General features: G+C 41.1%; 2 protein-coding genes across 10 annotated transcripts in view; one reads left to right on the forward strand and one right to left on the reverse strand.

The window, feature by feature from the left end:
- The window catches only part of vwa8 (von Willebrand factor A domain containing 8), a 40,758-nt gene extending 28,314 nt beyond the window's left edge, over positions 1-12,444 (reverse strand). The window contains exons 1-19 of the mRNA XM_053876344.1: positions 12,168-12,444; positions 11,330-11,407; positions 11,084-11,214; positions 10,799-10,909; positions 7,523-7,690; positions 6,943-7,107; positions 6,792-6,841; positions 6,610-6,718; positions 6,427-6,531; positions 5,838-5,966; positions 5,536-5,670; positions 5,377-5,454; positions 4,042-4,202; positions 3,237-3,350; positions 2,263-2,452; positions 2,056-2,133; positions 1,571-1,686; positions 1,367-1,467; positions 751-857 (exon numbers count right to left, since the gene is read on the reverse strand). Coding sequence (XP_053732319.1) covers positions 751-857; positions 1,367-1,467; positions 1,571-1,686; positions 2,056-2,133; positions 2,263-2,452; positions 3,237-3,350; positions 4,042-4,202; positions 5,377-5,454; positions 5,536-5,670; positions 5,838-5,966; positions 6,427-6,531; positions 6,610-6,718; positions 6,792-6,841; positions 6,943-7,107; positions 7,523-7,690; positions 10,799-10,909; positions 11,084-11,214; positions 11,330-11,407; positions 12,168-12,306 — 2,265 coding nt within the window. The 5' untranslated portion in view covers positions 12,307-12,444. The remainder of the gene's footprint in view (positions 1-750; positions 858-1,366; positions 1,468-1,570; positions 1,687-2,055; positions 2,134-2,262; positions 2,453-3,236; positions 3,351-4,041; positions 4,203-5,376; positions 5,455-5,535; positions 5,671-5,837; positions 5,967-6,426; positions 6,532-6,609; positions 6,719-6,791; positions 6,842-6,942; positions 7,108-7,522; positions 7,691-10,798; positions 10,910-11,083; positions 11,215-11,329; positions 11,408-12,167) is intronic.
- Positions 11,548-24,818, forward strand: part of dgkh (diacylglycerol kinase, eta) — a 42,625-nt gene continuing 29,354 nt past the window's right edge. For 2 of the 9 annotated variants that reach the window (XM_053876349.1, XM_053876352.1), the window contains exons 1-4: positions 13,095-13,279; positions 14,217-14,381; positions 22,586-22,696; positions 23,014-23,172. In XM_053876349.1, the coding sequence (XP_053732324.1) occupies positions 13,232-13,279; positions 14,217-14,381; positions 22,586-22,696; positions 23,014-23,172 (483 nt within the window). In that variant the 5' untranslated portion in view covers positions 13,095-13,231. Of the gene's footprint in view, positions 11,601-13,001; positions 13,280-14,004; positions 14,382-22,585; positions 22,697-23,013; positions 23,173-24,818 lie in introns of those variants that run through there. The other 7 variants (XR_008415901.1, XM_053876347.1, XM_053876351.1 and 4 more) reach the window with 5 other exon arrangements.

The following is a 24,818-nucleotide window of genomic DNA, read 5'->3' on the forward strand; positions in this document are numbered from 1 at the left end:
CATGAGCTTCGAGGAAAACGTCTGAGACATCATTTCATCGCCTGCTTTTTTCCACGACTTGACAGAAAACAGGTCGAAGCTAAATAGGACGTCCTGCTTTTCGCTCGTCACATATGGTCCTCATCAAACCTTGTTCTAACCAAGCGCAGTGAGAGGAATCTATGCAGAAAGAGGACAGGGGAAAAAGATAGCAATGTGGGTCGCATTGCATCATCGCTGCTGCTTGAGGACGTCAGGATGTCATTTCTGTTGCGGCTTCCTCTTGAAGGAAGACGTGCCTAAGTCACTAGAACTGAAGTGATCAGTCAGAGGAGGGAATTGATCGCTCGCAAACAGAGCAGTAATGAGTCCGGTGGCCGACTCAGAAGGAACTAAGGGTATTTATTAGCACTGTAGCTTACAGTTTGATTCTATTCAAGACATTAAGAGTAAAATAGCAGATTGCTGTTTCTACAGCAAATACACTAACACAGAAATTAGGAAATGTACACACAACTAAGTGTGCTCTCAGAGGTGGAAATCTAAAGATTAATCTAACACTCGGAGTTTGTTTGATTATGCTGTTAAACTAAACTTAACTAAGACACCTGGGAACAGTTTTGTGCATAGAAATTGTGTGTTCTTCAGAGAGTTTCCAATGGTGTCTATGCGTAATTGTGTACACGTGGCTGCAGTTATTACAGTTAGGAAACTATCATTCCAAAATGAGAATTTATCAACAGACGGACAGTAATAAATGGCTGTAAATACCTGAGGGTTATCGTAGAAAAGCACATCTGGAACCTTCAGAGTCTCCTGCGGCCTGAATACGGGAGCTGACACCTTGCCTATAGTCAATACTCCGTCTTTGACCTTACCTGGGGTAAAACACATGGCAAGGTCACCTGCGTGTATCTAGTACAATCAAACCACTCAAGTGTTGGTCACTAGGGTAGGCATAAAAATCATTTGGAATTATCAGAAGAAAATACATCTTTAAATACCTGAAAATTAAAAAATATTCTGCAAAAAAAGATAATTCAATATTATAGAAAATAAAATATAGAATTGATTCAATATAAGTGAGCAATGTGACAATAATTCTAACAATCATAATAACAAAAAAAAAGAAATATGAATAAAAATAACTGTCAATATTTGAAGATCCAATGCAAGGTTTGCGATACAAAATAAGTTCCAAATAATAATTTAATAATAATAATAATAACTTTTTTATGACACTGGGTCTTACTCCTACCATTTTGTAATACAAGGAAGCATTTGTTGTCTTAAAAATGTGGTGGTATTTTGAAACCATTCATGATACAGTTCAGTTGTTAATATGCATTGAGTGGCTGAGAAGAACATGAGAGTAATAGTGACGTACAGCTGAAATCACGTGTGTGTTCAGTAGCATCTGAGGTTTCTTTTATGGAGCAATTGGCCAAACTTTTCTGTAGTGAAGCTCGAGCCAGACTGGGAAGGAACCTAGGGAACACACACAAAAAAAAAAAAAAAATCAGTGATCTGATTGCACACAAAGTTTTCACTAAATAACGCATGCCGTATTGTTCCCCATACTTGGGTGTACCTCGAGAGACAGGCCTTATTGACAGCGTGGGCGACACTCTCCTCGGGGTACTGCGAGAGCCGGCGACAGATCCTCAGTAGCTGTCTGGTGGAAAGAGAAGAAGCCAGAGACAGAGCCTGGGGAGAAACACCATCCAGGAATTAATTCTTTAAATCACAAGGCGTTTGCGCTATAGCTGAATACTACAGCTGCATGCGTACACACCCACACGTATGTTTGTCTTCCTATCTTAGTGAGGACTGTCATTGACATAATGCTTTTCACAGCCTCTCACCTTAACCTAACCATCTAAAACAAATAGCTAAACTAAACCTTTAACCCTAACCAAAGTAAAACCCGTTTATAATAACCGTGCTATTTTGTAGTTTTAACAAAAGTGAGGACCAGCCAAAATGTCCTCACTTAGCAAAAATGTCCTCTCCCTGTAGACCAAAACCTCATAGAGGTTCTCACAAAAAAGTACAAGAACACACACACACACTTACTGTTTGATCATTTGTTTGGCGGAGACCGTGTGTAAGATGCAACAGTTGCTCTACAGCTTCTGGAGGAACATTGGGAGTCTAAAGGGAGAATGATGAAAGACCTTTAACTACAAAATTACCTTCATACAGTCATGTTATATCTTGACAAATAAAAATGTAATATTCATTACATTCTTGAGAGGACATTTCGCACAAATAAGACCTCACCAGCCCTTGGATGAGAGTGATCTCCTCAGTTCTGGACAGAGGATGGACTGTGTGGTAGAGGAACATAGTGAGCAGCTCTGGGCCCAACCACTGCTGACCCTTGCTGTTGCTGCCGGCCGTACTGGCGCCCACCACAGGGGGCTCTGCTAGGGCAAGCACCCTGAACGATGGGTGAATGGGGAAGATTGACCTGAAGGCAAACACACAGAAGAAAAGTGATAACACCGGATACACAGTTCAACCTCTTTTCATGCGTGTAGATCAAAGCAGCAGGTGTCTGTGGTGTCGCTGGCGAGTGTGCATTGAGGGAACGTCATTGTCCAAAGCAATCTTCATCAGTGCGAACAGCACGACTTTAGACAGCCAGCTATGAAATCGTCTGATTGGAGCGGACAGGAACGTCTGTGACACTCGCCCTGCAGAGGCACCCGGACTATATAGGGATATATTTACACTGTAGCAGGCGGAGCAAGTGTTCGGTATCGTCAACATCAAAAGACGTGTGTGACGAAGTTTCCTCTGCTGGGGAGCACGTTTAGGGCTGAGCTCTGAGACATATATATATATATATATATATATATATATATATATATAGACATATATATATAGACATATATATATATATAAAGAGCTTTATTTTCTGAGATGTAGAAAAAAAATTACATTTTATAACATGTTGCAAGTACTTAGGACTCCATTACAAATGTGGTGATCTGTAACTATGTGAAACCATCCAGATGCAATCTAAATTCGACACAGTCAGCAAATTCACTTTGCAACCCGCGGCACTTTCATAAGGAACCACACAGGAGGCACGTCAAAGCACCGATGCTCCACAATCCTTGTGCTTAAAAGCCTCAGCCGCAGGAGATTAAGGATGAGGAAGTGGGGTTTTTTTAAAGTCCAGATGCCCCACCACAAACATCCTTCCTGCAGTGGTACTTGTTCTTCAGATATAAAAAAGAAGGGCTTACCTCTCCTTCAGTTGTTCATCCGTGTACTGTAGGTGCTCCTTCAGGGTCTGGTATCGGTCCCACCGCAGTAGCCTGGTCCCGTCATACAGATCCAGTTCCCTGTCGTGAAGCAACCTGACACAGAAATACCGGTATAATTTAGGTTAAAAGAAACTTACGATACTGAGTGTAACTCACTTCTTAGAAAATATTTCACTCCATATGATGTGTTCTACAAGACAACCAGTGATGGGTTTTACAAAATTTAAACTGTATTTATGATGGTTATTGAGTGCTTCATATATTTTTAAGTTTTATAATTCTGGCTTGTGAGTAATTATTATTATTATTATTATTATTATTGTTGCCATTAAATAAAAAATCATGAATTATTTTTAAGTTCCCATTTTATCTGCCCGCATTCCTTCCCTGCAGGTGGCAAGAGCTGAACTGAATTGTGAAATTAAATATTAAGTAGTGCTCTAAAAATGTAATTCTACATTTCTTGTCCCTCAAACTAAAAAAATTATATGGAAAAATATAGTAAAAGAAAGGGCTTTTATGATTCATACTCATAATCTTCAAATTAAAAGGTTACATTTCAAAAAATGGCACTGTTTAAGCCTTTTCTCTTATGTAAAATTTAAGCTAAGAGTTTTTCTTCTATCCTGCATGAAAGACAATACTCAAGTCCATCAAACATTCTCTGTCCTGACTGTGCAACTCCCTGTTAATTCATCTTCAAGTATTACCGGGAATCAAAACAGTTCACCTTAACTCCTAAAGAGAAATGTCGTAAAATATATAAATGATGGAAATGCCTCACCTTGAGAGGACTGCCAAAGTTCCAAGATTGACCCTGTGTATTCCATCCAGCAAAAGCAGTTTGCCTTCCAAGGCAGCAGTCACTAGAGGCGAAGGCCGCCATGCTGTGTCACCATTGGGAAGAGTGTATCGCTGCTGGAGAAGGTCCCGCGCTGTCATGTCCTGTGCGGAGTGAGAGTTATGAACAGAATAATCGGCTGAGAGGAGGAAAGGGAAACACTAGTTGAGACATTGAGAAATTAAATAGCTTGCATTTCGATGTACACTTAATTGGGTGTTCCCTTATTTTGGGTTTATTTGTTTATTTGCTCTATTTCTTAGCTAAACCAAGGAAAACACTCAATAATGCAATAATCTTCAACTCTGTAGTGGATCAAACTATTCACAACACAAGCCAGCCTGAAGAGATCTGCTGCACACACACAGAAACATTGCAGCTCAAGATGCTCCTTTGTTTTCCAAAAATGGATTTTTTTCAGACAAATTGCTTGGCAAAGGATTCCACAATTCCCACAGCACGAGTGACCTTTGACCTCAGGCAGCTAAAAATAGCTGCACGCTGATGCAATAACACACTGGGCTTCGGCACGCCAGCTTCCTCCACCATCATCACCCAGCACACAGAATTCCCTAAGATCCCACACACTCATAAAGAGGACATTCATTCACTGATTCAAATCGTCCTCCTCAACAAGAAAAACTGGTCAACAAAATCAAGTCCAAACAAGCCAGAAACACTCAGATTGTACACATAATTAAATGATGATTTAAGAAGAAGCTGAAAATAATTTAAGTGGCACAAGATATACATACTAAGAAAACATTTTTCCTTTTTTGAGTCCACTCTTGACTATTTACTTTTGGTACGGCTTGACACCAGTCGCTGAACATCATTTAGCATCCACAAGATCTTTGCAGGAATGTTTATTCATCTACAGACGCAATACATGAACCCCAGACCAGTATATCTGTCATGGAATGGCTTTTCCACTGACATGTATTCACTGTTTTGATTCCTACCAGCCACCCAGAGAGCTAATCATTAGCATGTACACTTACAAAGCTGCCTGTTAATGTATAATGAATCACCAACTTGGATGACTCACTCACTCGCTGTGCTCACTCCTGGCGACTCTCAAAGATGCAAGTCAGTGCCAGTGACTTGTGCAACAATCTGGTTAGCTTATTGGCAGGTGTTGTAGGGGGTCAGGGGTTCAATTGCAAATCGGGTTCTTGCCTGTATATGACCACTCTTTTTTGGGATAAAAGAATGACAGAGAATTTTTTTTTTTGTGAAAAAACCAAATGTCTTTTGTCGAGAACTGCTCTTCCTCACCTGGTAGAGCATGACAGGCTCAATGCTGTAACCCAGCATCTCTGCAAACTCCCTCGCAATCACAGACTTGCCGCAACCCTGAAATCACAAGCGCTCCATAATCAGTGACAAACAACACATTCCCACACGGATCGCTAGAAAGACATCATCGTGAGCTACCTTGGCGCCAATCAGACAGATGTCCTTAACCATGTGTGACTGCATCATTTCTGCGATCAGTTGTGAGTGACTGGCCGTGGTGATGAAGGTGGGGCCGCTGTTGGGGGGGCGGAGCTCTTTGGCACCAGCAGGGACCTGGAGAGTTTTGGATGTGTGGGTTAAAAATCGTCACCACACTTATGGATTACAAACCTATCAAGCACAGGAGCTTATTTCCTCAAAGTGAATACACAGGAATAAATCCCTCCACTGTAAAACTGAAATGTCACATCACAGAATGTGACATCTCAGGATTTAGTTACCTGAAAGGTGATGCCTTTGTTCGCAACTAGTAAGGTGACATCAGCTGTTCCTTCAACACTGTGTGTCCTAGATACACTCTGAATGGAACTGGGTTGCTGCTGCCGCCGTCCATCCAACAGCTCGAACCGCTGAGGATTACAAAGCCATCGAATTAAAAAGACAGCAACATTTTTTTCTAGGATGACTGCAGTGGCACCACAAATAGTACAGTACAAATGGCACATGTAGCAATTATAAATATTCAAAGATCTAAATCCAGATATGAGTTGAATTATACCATTACTGAAACAGAACACACTTCATCTTGCAGAATTGACAATAAATCTACCCTGATTTCAATGGAGCTCCTCCCCAAAGGCAGGAGTCTGACACCACTAAAAACCTTGGACTAATCAGACACCCATCTTGACAAACAGAAACGGCCTCCATAAAAGCAAAACAAATCACATTTTGTCACATGTCACAATGTCACATTTTCTATGTCTCAGAATAGAGATTCTACAGTAGTAGTTTGTGTAAAAGAGAGAGTTGTTAGTTCCAGCATGGGTGCCTGGATGAAGACCATGTCAAGTCTTTATAGTCGCTTACACTGAGAACACCTTCCACTGCTGAACGTCCTTCTTTCCCTAAGATATTGTTGTAAGGGTAAAGTCTCTGGACCAGCTGCTGGGAGGACAACATGGGGAACGCATTCTACAACGAAGACAACAGAAGAATTATTCAGTTGTAACACTTATATGTTTAAACAGCAAGCAACATCAGTCATCTCACCAAGATGTTGATGCCAGAAAGAAGGTTGTCAACTGGAAAGTCAGGAAGTCCCAGGGTAGATGATTCCTGGGAGCATAAGGTCGTTGCTAAAGACAGAAGCTGTGACACTCTGGTTCACAGAAAAGAGACAAAATAGGTAAGAGTAGCTGCCATGCTTTCTTGAAATGTGAGTGAAATTTTACCTTTCTGCAGATACATTTGGTCCTGCAGAGTACAACAGTTCCAGTTGGTCCTGAAAATTAGAAATTTTCTTACGTTAGTATTAAGGCAAAGTTATGAACAGAGCCGACCTTCCAAGTCACTTTATGTGGCCCGTGAGATCTTTAAACTGACCTTGAATGGCAAGTAGTAGATGTCTCTAGCCTGGAAGCGAGAGCGCAAGGGGGGGTCCAGAGGGTTGCCTTTGTACTTTGGGACAGGAAGGCCGAGAGCTATCACCCGGAAGTCCTCACTCACTCGCACAATCTTCCAGCTGTCCAGTTCTTCTTTGGTGTGCTCCTGTAAGACACAAACGTATTTATCCGTGTCCAGGTAGAGTTTAAGATGTACATATAAACTGAAGTTTTTGAATATCAAATTCAATTCAAGATTCAATCTCATTACAAGGGAATAACCAAGCCAATATCAAAGAGGAGGAGGTCGATTGTTAAAACACTAAGTGGCATGACTCAAAGTCAAATGAATAAAACTCTGCTTGTGTCATGTAATAATGCGCATCATCACTAAACACTGAGCCAGGAGCCGGATAAGCATGCATCTCCTAACCTGTTTACAACATATTTATAGCATATTTGGTGAACACAGAAGGTGTCTGTGTGAATGTGCTGTGATATTACATAACAGAGGTGCAAAGAATAATTTAGTGGCAATCCAATCTGTTCAGGCAGAGGCCATGAGACGGAGCTGCGCTGACCTGCAGCAGCTTGTCGTAACGTTCTGCTGACATCAAGAAGCGTCCATCCTCCAGCTGCATCTCCCGATTCTCCAGCAGGTTGTTGAGGACCGGCAGGACATTTCTCTCTGCCTTTTCGAGACCTTCCAACACCAGAACCCGCCCCTGGGTCGCCGCCCGAACCGCACACTGGGGACCAACAAAGTAATTCATATTAAAGCACTCGGTCCTGAGCATGGTGATGTACAAATGAACTGAAACAGGATGGAGTTCAGAGTTCCACTTCTGCAAAAGGGTCATTCTGTATTTTTTGAAACCGCTACTAAAGAGCAATAAAGGTTTTGACTGTCAGACATTGCATACCAAGTTGGAGGAACACATACTTGGGGAAGATCAGATAAATGTTTACTTTCGTGCTAAGCATATGTACACCTAAGGGGAACTTCATCATAGCAAGACTAAAAAAAAACCCACAAACTTATCAAGTCATTAGATATTTCTTCTGGTCATTTCAATATTTCAAAAAAACAAAAAGAAGAAACCTTGCGTCAAATTCTTCTGGGACAGAAGAGTCATGAACAAACCAGATTAAAGATCTATAATGTGAGAGTAAGTATGCAGAAGGAGATTAGACAGAATCTAGTGTCTATATTTAGCTCAACTGTTCAAATTCCAACAGTCACAGAGCATGAAAACAAACTCTGCTTTAAGTTTGATGCCATCTGGATGTGGTTTATCTTGGAAGATGAGCACAAAATCTCTTCCACATCCTGCGTCACGCACATTTCTGACAATTATCCTATTACAGTGTTTGTTGCCTAAAATGGACCAGGAGTTAAAAATAGAACATCTGGTCCCCACTATACTTTTATGACTTCCCTTCCCCACACAACCTGCTGCACATTTACATGTAAACCTAATTACACGGACACTCGCGCTGCGGTCCGACCAGACGGCTGAAGTTTCCTGCCTCTTGACGTCAGATGCTCTTTTTTTTTAATCTTGCAGAAATAGGTCTCTATATTTAAGACGCATGCATACACAAACACACACACAGGGCTGTGGAAAGTAGGCTTTTTTAAAAAGCCTGACTGAAAATTGTTTGCTTTAATAGGATTGATCTGGGAACTCAATAAGCAGAAGAAATATTTTTAATTGGGTGAGCTGGAGGTCAAGAGGCCAGAGATAAAATGTCATCATGATTTAAATCCTTATTGTCACTGCAATTGTTCATCGGCCTTCCAATAACTGATAAACCCTGAATTGGTGTTACTCCTGTTTGCTGCATGTATTCATTCACATTGTTCTACCTATTTCCTTCATATGGTTATTGGGACTGTCAGTAACTCAGAACATGTTAGCAGTCCTTCAAAGAGCACAGATAACCAACCACTCACACCTACAAACAAGGTAAGTCGGCTAACCTCTTATAAGTCTGATAGTCAGAGGCAGAGGACTAAAAACAAGAGCAACCGATGGACTGCAATCATAAAATAGCTCACAGTTTGACCTGCGTCTGGATATAGAACTATGAATCAGCACAGGTCTCTGAGGGATACTACCGTACAGATTAACACTCTTAACAACTTCTACTTAAAGTGAAATGTTCTATTCATTTGGATAAATCGCTGTTAGGGGTTGATCACAGGTACAGATAAAAAAAATGAAGCAGCGTGAGATTCCCACCATGTGACTGAACAGAAGCCCCTGTTTCTTACACATTTATATTTGAACACCAAAACACATCATTAAAATCGAGTTAGGGGAGAAATAAGCCGCTTTTTCACACGTATCACCGTAATAGGGACACTGCATGACCTGTTGCTATGGAAACTATGGACACCCGCTTTCATTTTAGTATTGCGTGGGTGGGGAGGTAGTTGAGCCTTCAAGGGAGCATAAGGAATTATCGTGTAGCTTTTCCTGGCAATTGAGGATGTGCGCTATATTAAACTCAGAAATATTGTTTCACGAGAAAACAGATGGAAAATAAAATGCTTTAACTTTTATGTGGGTTGGAATAACCTCTCATGACATTTGACCTCAGTTGCACCAGCTCTGGATCATCAAGATGATTCTTGCTGCATCGTTCCTCTAACAGTCTACAGTATATGTGCTTTGTCAACAGGTACAGAATTATTGCAATTGCACTGACACCTTTTCAACTGCTGTCAGGAATGGCTAGCATTACTAGGGTTTTCAGGTCATTGACCTATGATCCTCCACCACAAGACGCCGCACTCAACAAAAAGGTTCTTTGTTCCAACAATGAGGCGAGAAAATGCTGACCGCCGATTTCAGGAGAGTCAGGGCTTCTTTAGATGTAGACCCAACTTTGAACAAGTGAGTTCGCAACTAAGATCGGCAGTCACCTGCCTCACTTGGTGTAGACAAGCACAGACACTGGCTGAGGCCCTCATGGAAATATATGTCGGGACAGCCGAGGCATCTTTTTCGGAATCAGAATCAGAATCAGCTTCATTGCCAATGTCAGTGAGGACCCCTCCAACTAGGAAACTGCTTTGGTATTTTCCCAGCAATTGATCAAATATTAACTGAATAATTAACAAATACAAACAATCCATCATTTGCAAGTGCAATAACATTTCCGCTTTGTGACAAAACTCACAACATTTGGACCTGTTAAAATGTTAAAAAGACAGAACAAAGTACACCTTTTATGGGAGATTTGACTACTGAAGAAACAAAACACACAATAGAAGCCCTTTAAAGCCGTTCTGACCACTGGAGGACATCAAACTTGCATTTGTAAATGAAAAACTATTGTACATTTCACTGCCAACAAATAGCCCAGCAATGTTGGTGTGAATTCGGGAGATGGCAAGACTTATTTACATTGCTGACATTTCACAGGGGTTTTATCATTTGTGTGGGATTGATTTGAAATGGGAGGTGGTGAAGAAAGAACACTAAGTTCTGCACAGATAAAGCAGCTTTGATTGTCACGGATGATCGTCCCCATGGTTACAGGGATTACAAAGTAGACCACTAGTGGAAGACAATGAACAATTAAAAGAGAATTCATCAAACATCTTAAGTACACAATTGTGCTTGAAGGCTAGTTAATGCATTCCAGGTATAATAGATCTCTGCTCAAAATATATTTTAGAAAAAAATGTTTTAATTTACTGATCAACTAACATTTTGTGTCTTCCAATTGTTTAACCATGTATTGAAATGTTAAGAAAATCATTGCACAGCTTACTGTCGCAATAATAAAAAAAAAATGTGATAAAGCATGCATCATATTAAGTTAAGTTAAACATTGCAACTAACCTGATCAATGTAGAAGGCTGTTCCTGACCGGATCTCCCGCCTCTGCTTCAGGTCAGTCTCAGTGGTGTCTCTGGACAGAGCCACATACTCCACTTCACGCTTCGTCAACTCCTGATCACCAAAACAAAAGCACCACACCTTTCTTTAGAACACAATTCACTAGAAACACAAATTCATTTTGTCCCTTTATTTTTTTGACCATGTAGGATTGCGTTTCATTGTGAATGTGTGTATGTGTTTGCTTGAATGACTGAAAAGACTGTGCAAGTATATGTTTTTACTCACAAGGTACCGCATAGCAATCGATCGTCTCAGAGGTCCAGGGGGGCCTATAAGAAACACGTCCTGTCCTAAAATGTCTTTCTGCATGATCCATCGTAGATGTTGAGCCACTGTCTGAGGTATAGAGTCTGAAACTAACCAGAGAAACTCAGTTAAAATCTTAATACTAATAGCAACCCAACAGAAGGTTTATAACAAAGCATGAGCATCACAATAAAATTCTAATTCTAAAATAAAATATTGGCTTACTGTGCTTCACTGGAACTAGTTCAGGATTCCGTGGGGCTTTTAATTTGTATGAAATGTCTCCAATTTGCACTGTGTCACCTGCAACGTCAGATCAAGATCAGTGTCAACAAGTAGACAGTGGGAGGAGCAAAACTGATGAACCAAGGAACAGTGTGTAGCGCACAATAGCAGAAAATTAAGCATAGGAGGGGGAAAACAAATCATGGGGGGGTACTCATGAAACATTTGATGGACTTCATCATCATCATCTACATCATCAATAAGACTGAGAGTGAGCATTCACTAAATTATTATTAAATTAATAAAATGTCTCGGTGAAAAACAATATGAATACAAAGATGACCATAAAACATTTCCGTTTACATAGGTGTATTTAAATGTGGTTCAGTAGGTTGGGAAACTAGATTTGCATTTGAAAGTGAAACATACTTATTGATCGTGGGAGAGTTTAACCTGTTTCTCTTCCATTTACCTACCATATACATGTGTCAGTTGTGTGTGGACTGCCACAGGATTATGACTCTATTCATGCATTTAGTCGCAGTGTTAAGTATTGTCCTTGTCAAATTGAGATTAAAAAAAGTCAAATTTAGCTTGAATTCCTATTTAAAAAAAGAGTAAGTCCAACAAAATCTAACGCATGGGACCTATTTAAAAAAATACTTTTTGCGTTTAGACCAAAAGTGGAGGAGAAACTTCTCTCAAGTCTAATGACTGATACGTCAAATGAATCATTAACCGAGGTCGCTATTCGCGCTAAATGATAATATTGTATTTGCTAAATGATTCAGGGCAACTGTCGGTGGAGCACGCGGCGAGACAATTGTGTTCAGTTTACCTGAAGAAGTGTTAAGAAGTTTGACCTCATGTGTCTTCCACATCCAGCTGTCTCTGCCCAGAACACAACCGAGGATATTCCTCATTCTACGGGCAGCGACAGCCGCTGCCGTGCCGCTACATAATATCTGTGAGTGCATACTTTAGCTTATGCCATTCAGATAAGGCATTAAAAGCAGTTAATTTACTAGTAAGGACACTTGACTAAGCGCTGTTAAGAGTCCATTCCGTAACATGTTATACGTAAGTGCCCGGAAGATAATAAGTGAGGGGCGGCGGAGTCCGCCACTCAAGTCTTCCGTGTATGAACCTCGTTGAGAATAGTTCCACTTTACTGTTGCACCGTAACGATAAAGGCAAATTTTGGAGAAACCAATTTTGCTCAAATTGGTTGCAAAAAAAAAAATCTAAAAACACAATTTAAAATTGTATTAATTACTATGTAATGTAATCGTTTTTGTCATCAATACATTTCCATTTTATCGCACTAGTTCATTTTAATAACATGGTGGCCTTTTTATCTAAAAAGGTGAAATATAGTAGATTTATTATTTATTTTTACATCAAAACAAACGTGTCCGTGATTATTGTTCATAATCGTGGAAGTCGAACATTAATTTATAAATAATTTGCCACGATTGCGTAAAGTGAAAAAAAATCTCATTTCAAAGTATAAGGTATAAGATATAAGTCCAAGTAACTCTCTCTAGTCTTCAATGTCAAATATCTAATAAAATGTTAAAAAAAAAAAACAAAAACACAACAAATCAAATCGTTTTCGGGTACAAAGCAGTCTTTTCTTATTTTATTTACCTTTACCCATGACGTCACTTAGGTTATGGCCAGGACCACGTGCGGGTTGTCACGTGACAGAAGGAAAGAAGGCGGGCGAAGCCGAGTCGAGGAGGAGGAGTAGATGGTGAGGGAGAGGAGGAGTGGAGGAGGAAGGAGACAGAGAATTAAAACAGCTCAAATGCGCGTAAGAGCTTCTGGAAGAGCGGCGAAAATTCCTCCACCTTACCGTGATCCGTCTCTTTTCTTCCCTTGGACAGAGATCTCTGGACTATGGAGGATGTTTACCCGTACACCCGCAGTCCTGCCTGGGAGGAACTGGTGAGTTGTGACTTTAAAATTACATTATTGACATCCAAGGCACCGACTTTATTGGTGGTGCTTGTTTTAAACACTTCAAGCCACTATCAATCCATCCAAACACATATTGTGAGTGATATATTCTATTCAATAACAGGGGAAAAGTTCACTGTGGAGATCCTGAAAACATATCTTTCTTGCTTGGTATATTGTCAAAGTAACGTACTGTATCTAAACCTTTTTCCTCCGACCGAGAAGCAGACAGATGTGCGACCACTTTCACAAAGCGGTTTTTACGATGAAGCCGAGGCTCTACTCCGAGTCCCTGGTGCACGACAACACTTTTTTGTCTTTAATAAAGCATTCCAGTGCTCTATTATTACAATTGTGGAGCAAAAAAAAAAAAAACTATTTGTCTCGGCAAATTTCTCTCCGGAACAATAACTTGGATTAACTTGAACGACCATTTCATCATTTTCTTTTTCATTTAATTTGAATTACTATTAGTAATATAGCCATTCAGTCTTATTGGTTGTGGCAATAAGGTCTCAATATATAGATCACAGAAAACACCACATGGAATTATGAAGAAAAATCACTCCGTGGTGATCCGGAGAGCGGCTGGGGGTTCACCTCTGTGGAGCCACCGCTAGGGTTTGCCCTGCTACGGTCATGTCTCCCGGCAGGCGGCTTGGATGAGGCGGTCTCTCTTCGGTTCACCCATCTGCCATTTAGGGACTAGAGGGTGTTTTTCCATGAGGCGAGGACTCCCTCTCCGAGGTCCACGACATGCCACACGCCCATGTGTCTACCAGCCTTTGCGTCCAAACACACACTCAGGGAGCCGGAGATGACAGCGAGAGGAGACGCGTGTTCTGAGCCGCTCAGCTACTCTCGCCTGCGGGAGAGGAAGGGAGCGACTACTACCACTGACCGCTTGCCTTCTCCCCCGCGACAGGAGCCGGATAAGGGACTGGTGTCCTCGGCGAGGATCCATGTGGTCGGGACTGTTTCCGGATCGGTGGCTGCGCCTGCGGACGAGTCTTCTGACAGCGAGGCTGAGCAGGAAGGTCCCCAAAAACTGATCCGGAAAGTGTCCACATCAGGACAGATCAGGACGAAGGTAAGAGGAAAATGTTTGCACTCTTGCATGGATGCGTGTAGATTCTCGGACAAAGATGAGTTTGTTGCCCCGAAGGTGCGAGTTTTTTTTTCCCTTTGCAGGAAGTTAAAAATAACTTTTAGATGCAGTTTTATTCAAGCGCAAACCGAAATGCTCTATCAGCACTAACACTTTCAAAACAGAAAAAAATACAAAATACACAAATTATCAATAAAAAATACATATATTGGATATTTTTTATAGATAATTTGCTTGTTTGTTTGACAGAAGTAGGATTGTTTTGAGCTGACCGCCTGGCTGATGCTCACCCTTGGAGTGAAAAATGAAAGACATCTTTATGACTGTTTTTTGAATGCTCACTCGTCCAGCCTCTTGTCTTCTCTAGCAGACTCCTAGCAAGGCTTTTACATGAGGTCAGTGAGACAGTGATGAGGCGTGACAGGGATTTAAGGTGAGAGTAGGATTACATCAGGGATCAGCTCTCAGACCCTTCCTGTTTACCATTGTTATGGACAGACGTACGGACAGACAGAAAGGTTTCACTGGAGTCTCCATGGAGATGGTGTTTGCTGACATGATAGTGATCTGTTGTGAGGGTAAGGATGAGTTGCATGAGAGGCTGGAGGACCGGTGAAGAAGAGGGAGTTGAAGCAGTGAAAACAAGTTCAATTATGTGGAATCTGAGGTTCGACTCAATTCATTTGGATGTTTCGTTTCCTTCCAGTTGCTGAAATTCTGCCATTGCTATATATTATTCAGAACATATTTATTGGACTCTTGCTTGCCCCACCTGGCTCAAGATTACTGTGATTGTGTAATATACATAGGTAATTCAATATGCTTTGGATGGGCTTTTAGCTGTGGTCTTTTAAGCCAAATTGTTCATGTTCTTTATAAGATCTTACACCTCATAATATTGGTTTGAAGCCAGATTTGTTTGATACCATAGAACCTCCTCCACCTTGAACCTTAATGGTCTATCTTGTCCCCTGCCTTCACATGATTTCTTTGCTGCATACTCTCACTGCCACAGCGGACTATTTTCCCTTCTCATCATCACAGACTTTACTCCTTTCTGGAGTCTATTGTTTGTTACAAAATAAGGATAATGGTGGCTTCTGGCTTCAGTTGTACTTTATTCATCACCCACGACCCTCACCTGGAGGAATAAGCAGAATATAATATGTATGTCTATATGTATGTACTTATTTCAGCAGCCAAAACGTTAACATGTAACAAGGAAACTGGAGGAAATAAAGTCACCATCTTACCTTACCCCGTCTGTACTGCACGTGTCAATGGGGTGGCTGAGACTGTAATTCCAGAGCTTCATGAAAATCAAATAAAAAAAGTTTAAGTATAGACAGGCTAGCAAGCAGAGATTCTAAATGTCAAGAATGAACCCTGAAAATTCCCTAAAAATTAATGCTGGTAAAAGAGAATATAAATGAAAGATAGAAAACCAAAATGAATGTTTCTGGTTCAGGGAGAAAACCCAAGTGCTGTTGATGTGTATTCAGTAGACAATTCATGTGTTTTGAATTAAAATGGACATGTTTAAACAAAGGAAGCCTGTGACAGACAGGCATTTGGTCCTGAACTTCAGCATTTGAAATGTTGGTCCTTTTTCGGAGCAAATCTTTTGACATTGCAAAGAGCCCATTTTAAGTCTTCACGTTTCACATTGTTGATTTGCCACCTCTCTCTGTGTGAGGCTCAGAGGTAAGTAAGCAGATGCTTTGCTGACTTTTTCCTTCGACACCAAAGCTCTCTTGGCCACCTTATCTTTTTGGCTTTAAATACGTCCTCCCACACTAATGCATCCACTTAATTATTGACTGCCCCTCTCCACCTCTCTTACATTATTCAGTGTTGGAGGACACACCAGGTCTTGGCAGCACACAAGTCCCTAGTCGAGTGTGTGAGGCGGGCTTCAGGGCACTGATTGATATGTTGACATTATGACAGATGAAGATGTTAAGAAAACAAATTTACATGAGCAAACACCCAAGACTCACTGCGTGACTAAAAAATAATAAAAAGGAAACCACTTTACTGTATTTTATTACTAAATTAATGTATAATAAGGAGAACTACGAAACTAAGTAGACAAGAGTCCATAGGCAAATCACTAAAAAAGTCTTATATCTGAGTACTAAACCATAATAAATCTTTTTCATACACTTGTCTCTCATTGCCGTCACAATGGCATTAAGCACTTGTCCCATAATTGTATCGATTCGCTTAGAATGTTGACATTGCACCGACGAAGGTCTTAACGTTGCCGTCGTGTGGTTCAGTGGGTTCTTCCTGCGTTGGTGTGTGTGTGCTGTCAGCTGCTAATGGATCATGCAGGCCCGCAGTCACTGAGTGTTGTTCCACCAGTTTGTTTGCTTTGCCCCGGACGATGTGTGCATGTGTGTTGATGAACATGCATGCGTACACTTGCTCATCAAAGTGGTTCCCTCCAGTATCTCGCCTCTCGTGTGGTTGCCACAGACAACCACGTCTTTACTGCCTTTTCGGCTGACTGAAGGGCACTGTTGCCTGCAAGACGAAGCACTGGGATGAAGGGAGAAATGTGCCTCAGCGTTTACATTTATATCAACATATAACGTGCTATTTTTGAATTGTTGCTATTTTTCAATCTCATGTGAAAATGTTTAGTCGGTCCTTTTTTTTCTTATATTTCTAGACATTGCAATTCACATTCTTCTTAGCGTCAGAATTAACAGCTGAAAGTTTCATGGCATCAATATCCCATGATTTTGGCACCACAAATTTGAATTGCTGATTGTGTAAAATAGATAGTTGTATATTATACACCTCAGTTTACTGCTAACATGTAACAAATAATTTTTATTTTTTTTCTTATATCAAATGTTCATCAATTGTAGTATTTTTGGATTTTATAGATTTTTTAAAAAATCTCTTTTTATATATATATTTTCATATATAAACTATCTTTATTTCTCTGTAAATAATGCTGTCCAGGTGTGTGACGAATGCTGAGTAACTTCCCTCAGGTTTCGTGTTCCCTGCCTCGGTGTTTCACTGTCAGTCCAGCGCAGTGATCATAAAACTGTAAGCATAAACATTTACAGTTTTCCCATGTTCCACTGATCTGCTGAGCATCATGAAACCCGGCCTCCGAGACAACACACTCCATCACAGACACGCGCATCAGCATAGAAAGGCCTCTGTCCAACGCCATCTCCGAATCCGTTTGAGATGGCTGCGTTCTAATTGCTGGCCTCAGCTCCGCCACTCGACTTCCCCACCAGCATCTTGACACCGTATAATTAGCCTTGTAGGTTGCACAAAGAGATCAGAGACAGATGAATTACCCCTTCCTTATTGTTGTGTTGCAATTTTCTCATCACCATGGTGAAATCTCAGTGTGTGGTTGCCTCAATGACATAAGGACAGGCAGCACAGTGATGGCAAGGTTTTAGTACTCACCTAAACAACAGATTTGATCAGTAAGGACCTGAGTTTGAAGAAGCAGCACAAACTAACTGCTTAAAAACTGCTAGAAAGGATGTCCAGGAACCCTTCACTACACGCTGTTCACCGTTCACAGAGTATTTCTCTCGGATACTAGTGACAATAGATTGTAGATTTTTCTTGAGAGGCTGTTGCTGCCGTTCTCAGCATCCATCCTGCTATGTTCATCCGTGTGTGGTTTCTAAGTGTGATATTCTGAATTAGTTTCAAGCCACACAACAGGCGAACGATCGACTTCTTCGGTGTTTCTGGCACTGAATTCAGGCACCATAAGATGATGCTTATGCATGCCATTGGAGAGACGGTGAAACTTTGTGACATGGCAAAGGAAGGTTTCTGACACGAAGTCAGACTGCAGTCTGTGTTGAACTTTTTTCTTCTCATTTTTGAGGTTTTTCATTTTGTTCACTTAATCCAAGAAAATTACTTGTCGGTGTTTGTTTCTATCAGCACTCAGATACCATCAGGCTAATGGCTGTGTTATGTGTGTGCAGCTATTAATGTTAATAAAGTGCTATGTGCAGCAGATAAACCAGACTGTCCACAAGCCACAGACAGATGCATGTGCTCTGTACCACTTTCTTATTTCTCGTGGCAAAGTATTGATGATCCAAGCTCTGACTTGTTTCATTCCTAATGTGCAGTCGTGTCTCCACATATAAACTTGTATTGCCCTTCGTGTTTCATCATTTGTAGTTACCTTGTGCAACATGACCTTGCATAAAAGTTAAGAAATTAAAGTGTGATGCAGCGGAGTGTAGAAAAAAAGGTGAAGTTGTTTAACACCAAATTTCATCACTGTTGCTTCTGCAAAAGCCTGTTTGAAGTGACAACATTTGCATCATAAGGACTCCTGTCTTTTAGAACAGCAGTTTCAGACTACAATCCACAGGAGAACAGAATTTAACTCTTTGCCTAACTTTGTTGTTAAAGTGGGAGAATGAACTGATGAACACTGGTCTGTAATGTGAAAGAGATGTTATGGATGTTTGGGCGAAAAAATGAATAATTTTAGGGAAACTATACATGCTTTTTTTATTTTATCATTATTATTTTTTTATCTTAATATTGAAAATAAAATAGAGATGTTATAAAAAATAACTACATGAACATTTACTATACTACATTTATCATGATAAATGTAAATGTTTTTTATTTGTATTATTATCATTGATAAAAACAATAATAATTACAACAACAACAACAACAACAACAACAACAATAATAATAATAAAGGTCTATTTATATTTAGCAGTGTTGTGTTTCTGCCCTCCTCCGGTAAACTGTTCCAGAGGAGCCCTGACAGAAATAATGAATTCATGAACCAATGCCTCACGTTGTAGAGCAGTTGTAAAGCTGATCTGATCATGTTTTTCTACTTCGATGCCTTCCACACGCTCCCAATAAACCAGCCAAACTCCAACAGGATAGGCTGTGTATTAGTAGTGTTTTGCAGTATTATTTTAGTGCCTCATTGGCAAGAAACTTTAAGGGGCCTTTAATTCTAGAATTGTAAACATGGAATTTACAAGAAAGCAACATTAGGATCTTATATTTATAAGACCCACCATCGCCACGGTGGGTGCAAACAAGACGTGCTATTTTTAGCTCGTGTCCCCTGCTCTTTGCGTTGATGCTCTCGTGAAACAATTAACCTAATTGCAGCGGGAGAAGGAAAGTCAAGCTTTTTTAATCAGATTAATTAACTGCGCCAGGCCTCAAAGGGACTTCTAATTGGTTTAGGACTCTCTGGGCGCTTGAAGGCGAGCGAGAAAGAGGGGAGAAGCGTGAATAAAAGGTGTGGAGCATTGGGTCATGGATGGTCAAGTCCTGGTGTGTGAGTAATATGTTTGACTTAGAGTCTAGGGGGGCGTCAGAGGCAGGATGCCTGCTCAGCTTCAGGGAAGTCTTGCCCCACTCTTATCCACCACAGCTGCTGGATTCATTTGCCTTTGTCTATTGTATGAACTGCTCAGTGTGTGTCTGTGTGTGTGTGTGTGTTCATGTCAGGGGGGTGTTAGCTGCCCGGTGCTCGGGTTACTCATGGTTCTCCGACGCACTACACACGCTAGTCACACCATTTAGCCGAAGAAAAAGCTAAGAGGCGGGAGACTATTTATAGATCACTTCTGGCCTACTTGGCAACAGGAAGGCGCCCAAGACAAGGAAAGGAACTATGGAGGCCAAGGAGGGACTAAAAACAAAACACAACTTCCAACTGGAGCAAAGTCGTTGCCGAGTCGAAAGAGCAAGTTTCACGTTGTCAGGTGCCAAGGGCTTCAAAACAAGGCGGAGGGATTGTAGGTGGACATAATCACTAGAATTAAGGTCAAAGGCTTTTCTTGTTTTGCACTGCAACTGTGGGTGGAAAGCACAGTCGCACTCCAACTGCTAATTATATCAATATTTTTTCAAAATGGTATTACAAAGGAGAGGCAGGCTCCTTGCGTGATGCCTTGAGGGAAAACGCCCGGACCAGTGAAAAACAATGTTTCCCTTTTTGTTCATCCTATTCTTCAACATGATATCTTTGAAATGCTTGCGTGTTTTTCATAACTTTACCTGATGCCACACATCCTCCACAACTCCAACCGACCCATCTCACATCTCACTCCTAGGACGTTCAATAGTGACTAGTTGCAAGTGGGTTTTTGCGTCCCGGAATGACACGGTAGTCAGCCTACCTGGTTGCATACTTTCACCTGAAGCCCCTTTCACCTTATGCAGTATATTCTGACGCCTGAAAGAAAGATGGTGGTTGGAGGTTGGGATAATCCAAGCTGCTTCCACACAGTCTAAACAATTGTGTCACTTGGCATCGAGTCAGTTGAGACATTTAACTCGTAGTAGTGTTGTGTGCTGGGTCAACCACTCTGCGCACCTGTCCAAGGTCTAATCCCTTTTGAACCACACGCAAACCACACGAAACATTGTACCTCATAGAAACACCAATACAGAACCTCGCAACATGGAAGGCTGACTTCGGCATCAACATAGAGCACAAAAATCCGCTTGAAAGAACTTACTATTTGAAGCCTTGAGAGTGAGAATGTGTTGCCCCTTAGGTCCTTCTAGTGCTGCTGTAGCGTTCTGTGTAACTCAACACGACAGCATTGACCTAGGCTTAATAACCATCTGCTTCGATGTGGCCCATACATACCTCCAAATTAACCCACGGCCCTTCTACCTGTACCTTTTTATCAAAAGCTATTAATGTTAATAAAGTGCTAGTGCCAAATAAGGAGAGAAACCTTATATGGAATCCATGATCCAGCCCCACTGTGATTGCAGTCATGTGGGAAACCAGAAGACCTTATACGGTTGTTAGTACTGAGGTATTCCACCTTAATCCGTCCCAGGAATGTGCTCTTCAGCGGTACTTATGGAACGCTCAGATCACTGTTACATATGCGGACAGCTGTTTCCGCTGGCTTCCCCTACATTTTTCGGCCTTAGCTCAAAACGCTACCAAAATATTACATGTTCAAACGTTTTGGAATTGTGGTTTTTGCCCTGTGGGTGTTAGAACAGTGATGACTGACGGCAGCAGAAATTCACTACATACATCTTTCATGAAGTGATGCATGAATATCACCCATCTTGAAAATTGTAAGACATTGAAATCATGTTTTAAAAACACTGGGGGAAAAGTTTCAGTATAATAAAAGTGGTTTATTTACTTAAAAAAAAAAATATATATATATCTTTTTTTTTGTGCATATATATATATATATAAAACTTGTTTCTATAGGCTCGCATTTATGTAATATCTGACCAATTTATATATATATATATATATATATATATATATAAGTCTTCTGTGTCAGTCGTGTATATGTTTTTGTTGTCCTGGTAAATATCAAAGCCATGTTCCCAATGCGGGGGTTCATGTCCCATTATGGTTTTGTATACTCTTCTCTTCCTCCGGTGTGACATGCCTTTGCATGTGTGCATGTTGTGTATCGACGGAAAAGCGTGGATCTGCTAGCTATGTTTAAGTTGACACAGCTGGTGGGCAGGCGTTTGTAATCCTCCTCATAAAGAAAAGCCTTCCTTTGCTATAAATAGCTTATGTGTGTGTGTGTGTGTGTGTGTGTGCATGTGTTTGTGCCGGCTATATCTTACTTCCCTCACAGTAAATTTGTGTGTTTTAGCTTTTCCATGTAGGCATTTGCGACGTTTGCTTAGTTCTCTGTGTGTGTGTGTGTGCGCGTGTGTGTGTGCGTGTGTGCGTCTGTGTGCAATTATAATGGCCATAATGATGCGGTGAGATTAGACTTTGCACACATAAGCTCTTAAACAGACACAAAGACCTCAAGTTGTTCCATCTTTCCATTGTGTGTTCTTCAGCTTGACTTGCATTCTTTTTCCTTATATCTGTGCAATGTAATGTCTGGTGTAGCTATTTAAATGCTCCTTATTTTACTCTACATTTTCCATATAGAGATGCATATAGACATTGTTTTCTGCTTCCCAATACATCGGGGTTGTGATGGAACATAGCGGTCACTGAGTGTGAGGCACACAAAATCTAGGGTTTAATGAAAAGCTCTGTATGAATATGATACAAACTGTTTGGAGAAACCAGTGCAGCAAACAACTCCACATCAACACCAGAGTGTGTGAGGTGCTGATATTAAAGACGCTTCAGTGACACAGGAAAGCCATCGACTAGAGTTTGTCCTTGTGTTTTTCAGACCAGTATTAAGGAGGGATTGCTGTTGAAGCAGACCAGCTCCTTCCAGAGGTGGAAGAAGCGTTACTTCAAGTTGCGAGGGCGGACCCTCTACTATGCCAAAGACGCAAAGGTAAGGGGTGATTTTCTCAAAAATTAACTTTTAAAATCACTATCAGAACTTGATTTTATGAAGGTCAATGATTAACAATAAATGAATCAGACAACTGATTCTCTTGATTTCCTCTCCTGTTAAAGTAACGTATTATGTTAGCTGAAGAGGTACAGGTGGATACTGGGTTTTCATCGATCTGTGATGATGTAGTTTCATATTTTGTGAAAAATTCTATGTAGAAACATAGGAACAATGATGATGCTGATGACTTTGACATCTTCTTGCCGCTAACCTCCCTGGTCTGGATCACATGTTCGCGTGTTCACATGTACCAGACGGGCAGCGCTCTGTCCCGCTGGCAGGAGAGGGCGCTGCGCCGGGTGTCCAGGAGTCATGTGTGCTGGCGGGTTCTGTCCATGTGCTGGACTGGTGCACGGCGCTCTCCACCACCTCTGGGCCCCAGCGGATCTGAAGAGGGCCTAGTGAGAATCCGGGTCAGCACTGTCCAGTCAGGGGTCAGGGGTGAAAGGGCAAGATCAAAAGATCATCCTGTCCTTCCCTCTCCTCATTTCAGAGCTGCATTCATGTCTCATGGTGATCATGAAGCTGTTGCTAACTGTGAATCCTTTAATCTGCCTGCCCAGCAAAACAGGCGGGAGAATCATTTGGGGCTGTATGTTTTCATTGAGTCACGTATACAAACAAATAAATACATAAATGGCTGCTCAAAAATAAGCATACATTTAAATCCATTAGAATAGCTTTTGAATAATCATGCAAAATAATAAAAATGATGCCAATTATTTGTGCTAATGATTATAGAAATGAAATGGGGTAGGTATCGACGAAACAAGTGTTGTAACATGGTAGCTAGTGTTTCACAAAGAGGTTACTTGAGATGAAAAATAGTAACTATAAAATAAAAATAAATAAGTGTTGTGTTCAGTTAAGTCATAATATAGGAATCCATGGTGTACAATTTAGTTCATGAGTTTGGATCTTTTATCACTTTTAATTTCACCTAAAATAAATGCCGTTGTTAAGTTTAGCAGCTCATTGAAGAATGGGTTGTGCATCGCCATGTGGCATGAATGTAGTTTTTGTCCAATAGACTCAGAAAAAGCAGCACATGCAGCAACAGAATTGTGGAGCATCCCAAATTCGTCGCTGTCGATAGTATTTATTGTTGCCGTTACTGCTTTTTCAGTGGTAAAGTTGAGTAGTTTGTACTAGGAATCTGTAAGGATTTGTTTAGGTCATAGAGTGATGGATCATTTGCTGCCATGCCTTGCTATAGAAGCCTACCTTTGGCTCAGCTGCATCTTGGCACACAAGTTGTATTTAAAGCCAGAGAGGTGATCAACACGTATGTTTCAAAAACTAAATACATAAATATGAACATGAAAGAAAAAAAAAAACACCTAAAAAGACTCAACGTCAGGGATGCCAAAGGCTTGTTTGCTGAGATGCTGCCGCTGACCTACACTCTGGATTTTTGGGCAGGAGACAGACCGGACTCACGCTTGTGTCCTTCACTCACTGTCAGCTTTCATTACAGCTTCTCTCCAGACACTCGGATCTGGCTCCTTCCTCACAAACAAGTGTGTGTATGAGTGGTAGAGAGCGGGGGCGTTTTGCAGAAACACATATGATGCAACCTCGCTGCGGCCACTGCTGGAGTGTGAAGGAGGGAGGGGGCGTAATGTTCCCAACTCTTTTGACCACACACTCATCCAACACACTCACATGTTGGAGCCTGCGCACAGCAGATTACTGGGTGACCAAAGCATGGCATCCGCCATAACCCCCTTCCTTCTCCATACACACTTGGACATGTTCTTTGTCATAGTATCATGTTGCTGTTCGTGGAGTGCCCCGTCCGCCTGTGTGCTGCCTACACTGGTTAAAGATGGCTCCAGTCTCCTCGCCTCACCAGAACAATGAGCTTTCACTGTCCCGTAACTCACACGCACGTTATTTAAAGAGAGCAACACAAAGGGAAAGTCATTTCACAGCGCCAATTTTTGGATATATTGTTTTGTGGTGAAACTCATTTCCTACTAAAGGGAGAGAGTCATTGTTCTTTGTCACAGCATTCTGACTTTTTGAACTTCCAAGAGGCTGTATTTTGGAGACATGT

Source organism: Synchiropus splendidus, chromosome 10 (genome assembly GCF_027744825.2).
Source record: "Synchiropus splendidus isolate RoL2022-P1 chromosome 10, RoL_Sspl_1.0, whole genome shotgun sequence".
Classification (NCBI taxonomy): domain Eukaryota; kingdom Metazoa; phylum Chordata; class Actinopteri; order Syngnathiformes; family Callionymidae; genus Synchiropus; species Synchiropus splendidus.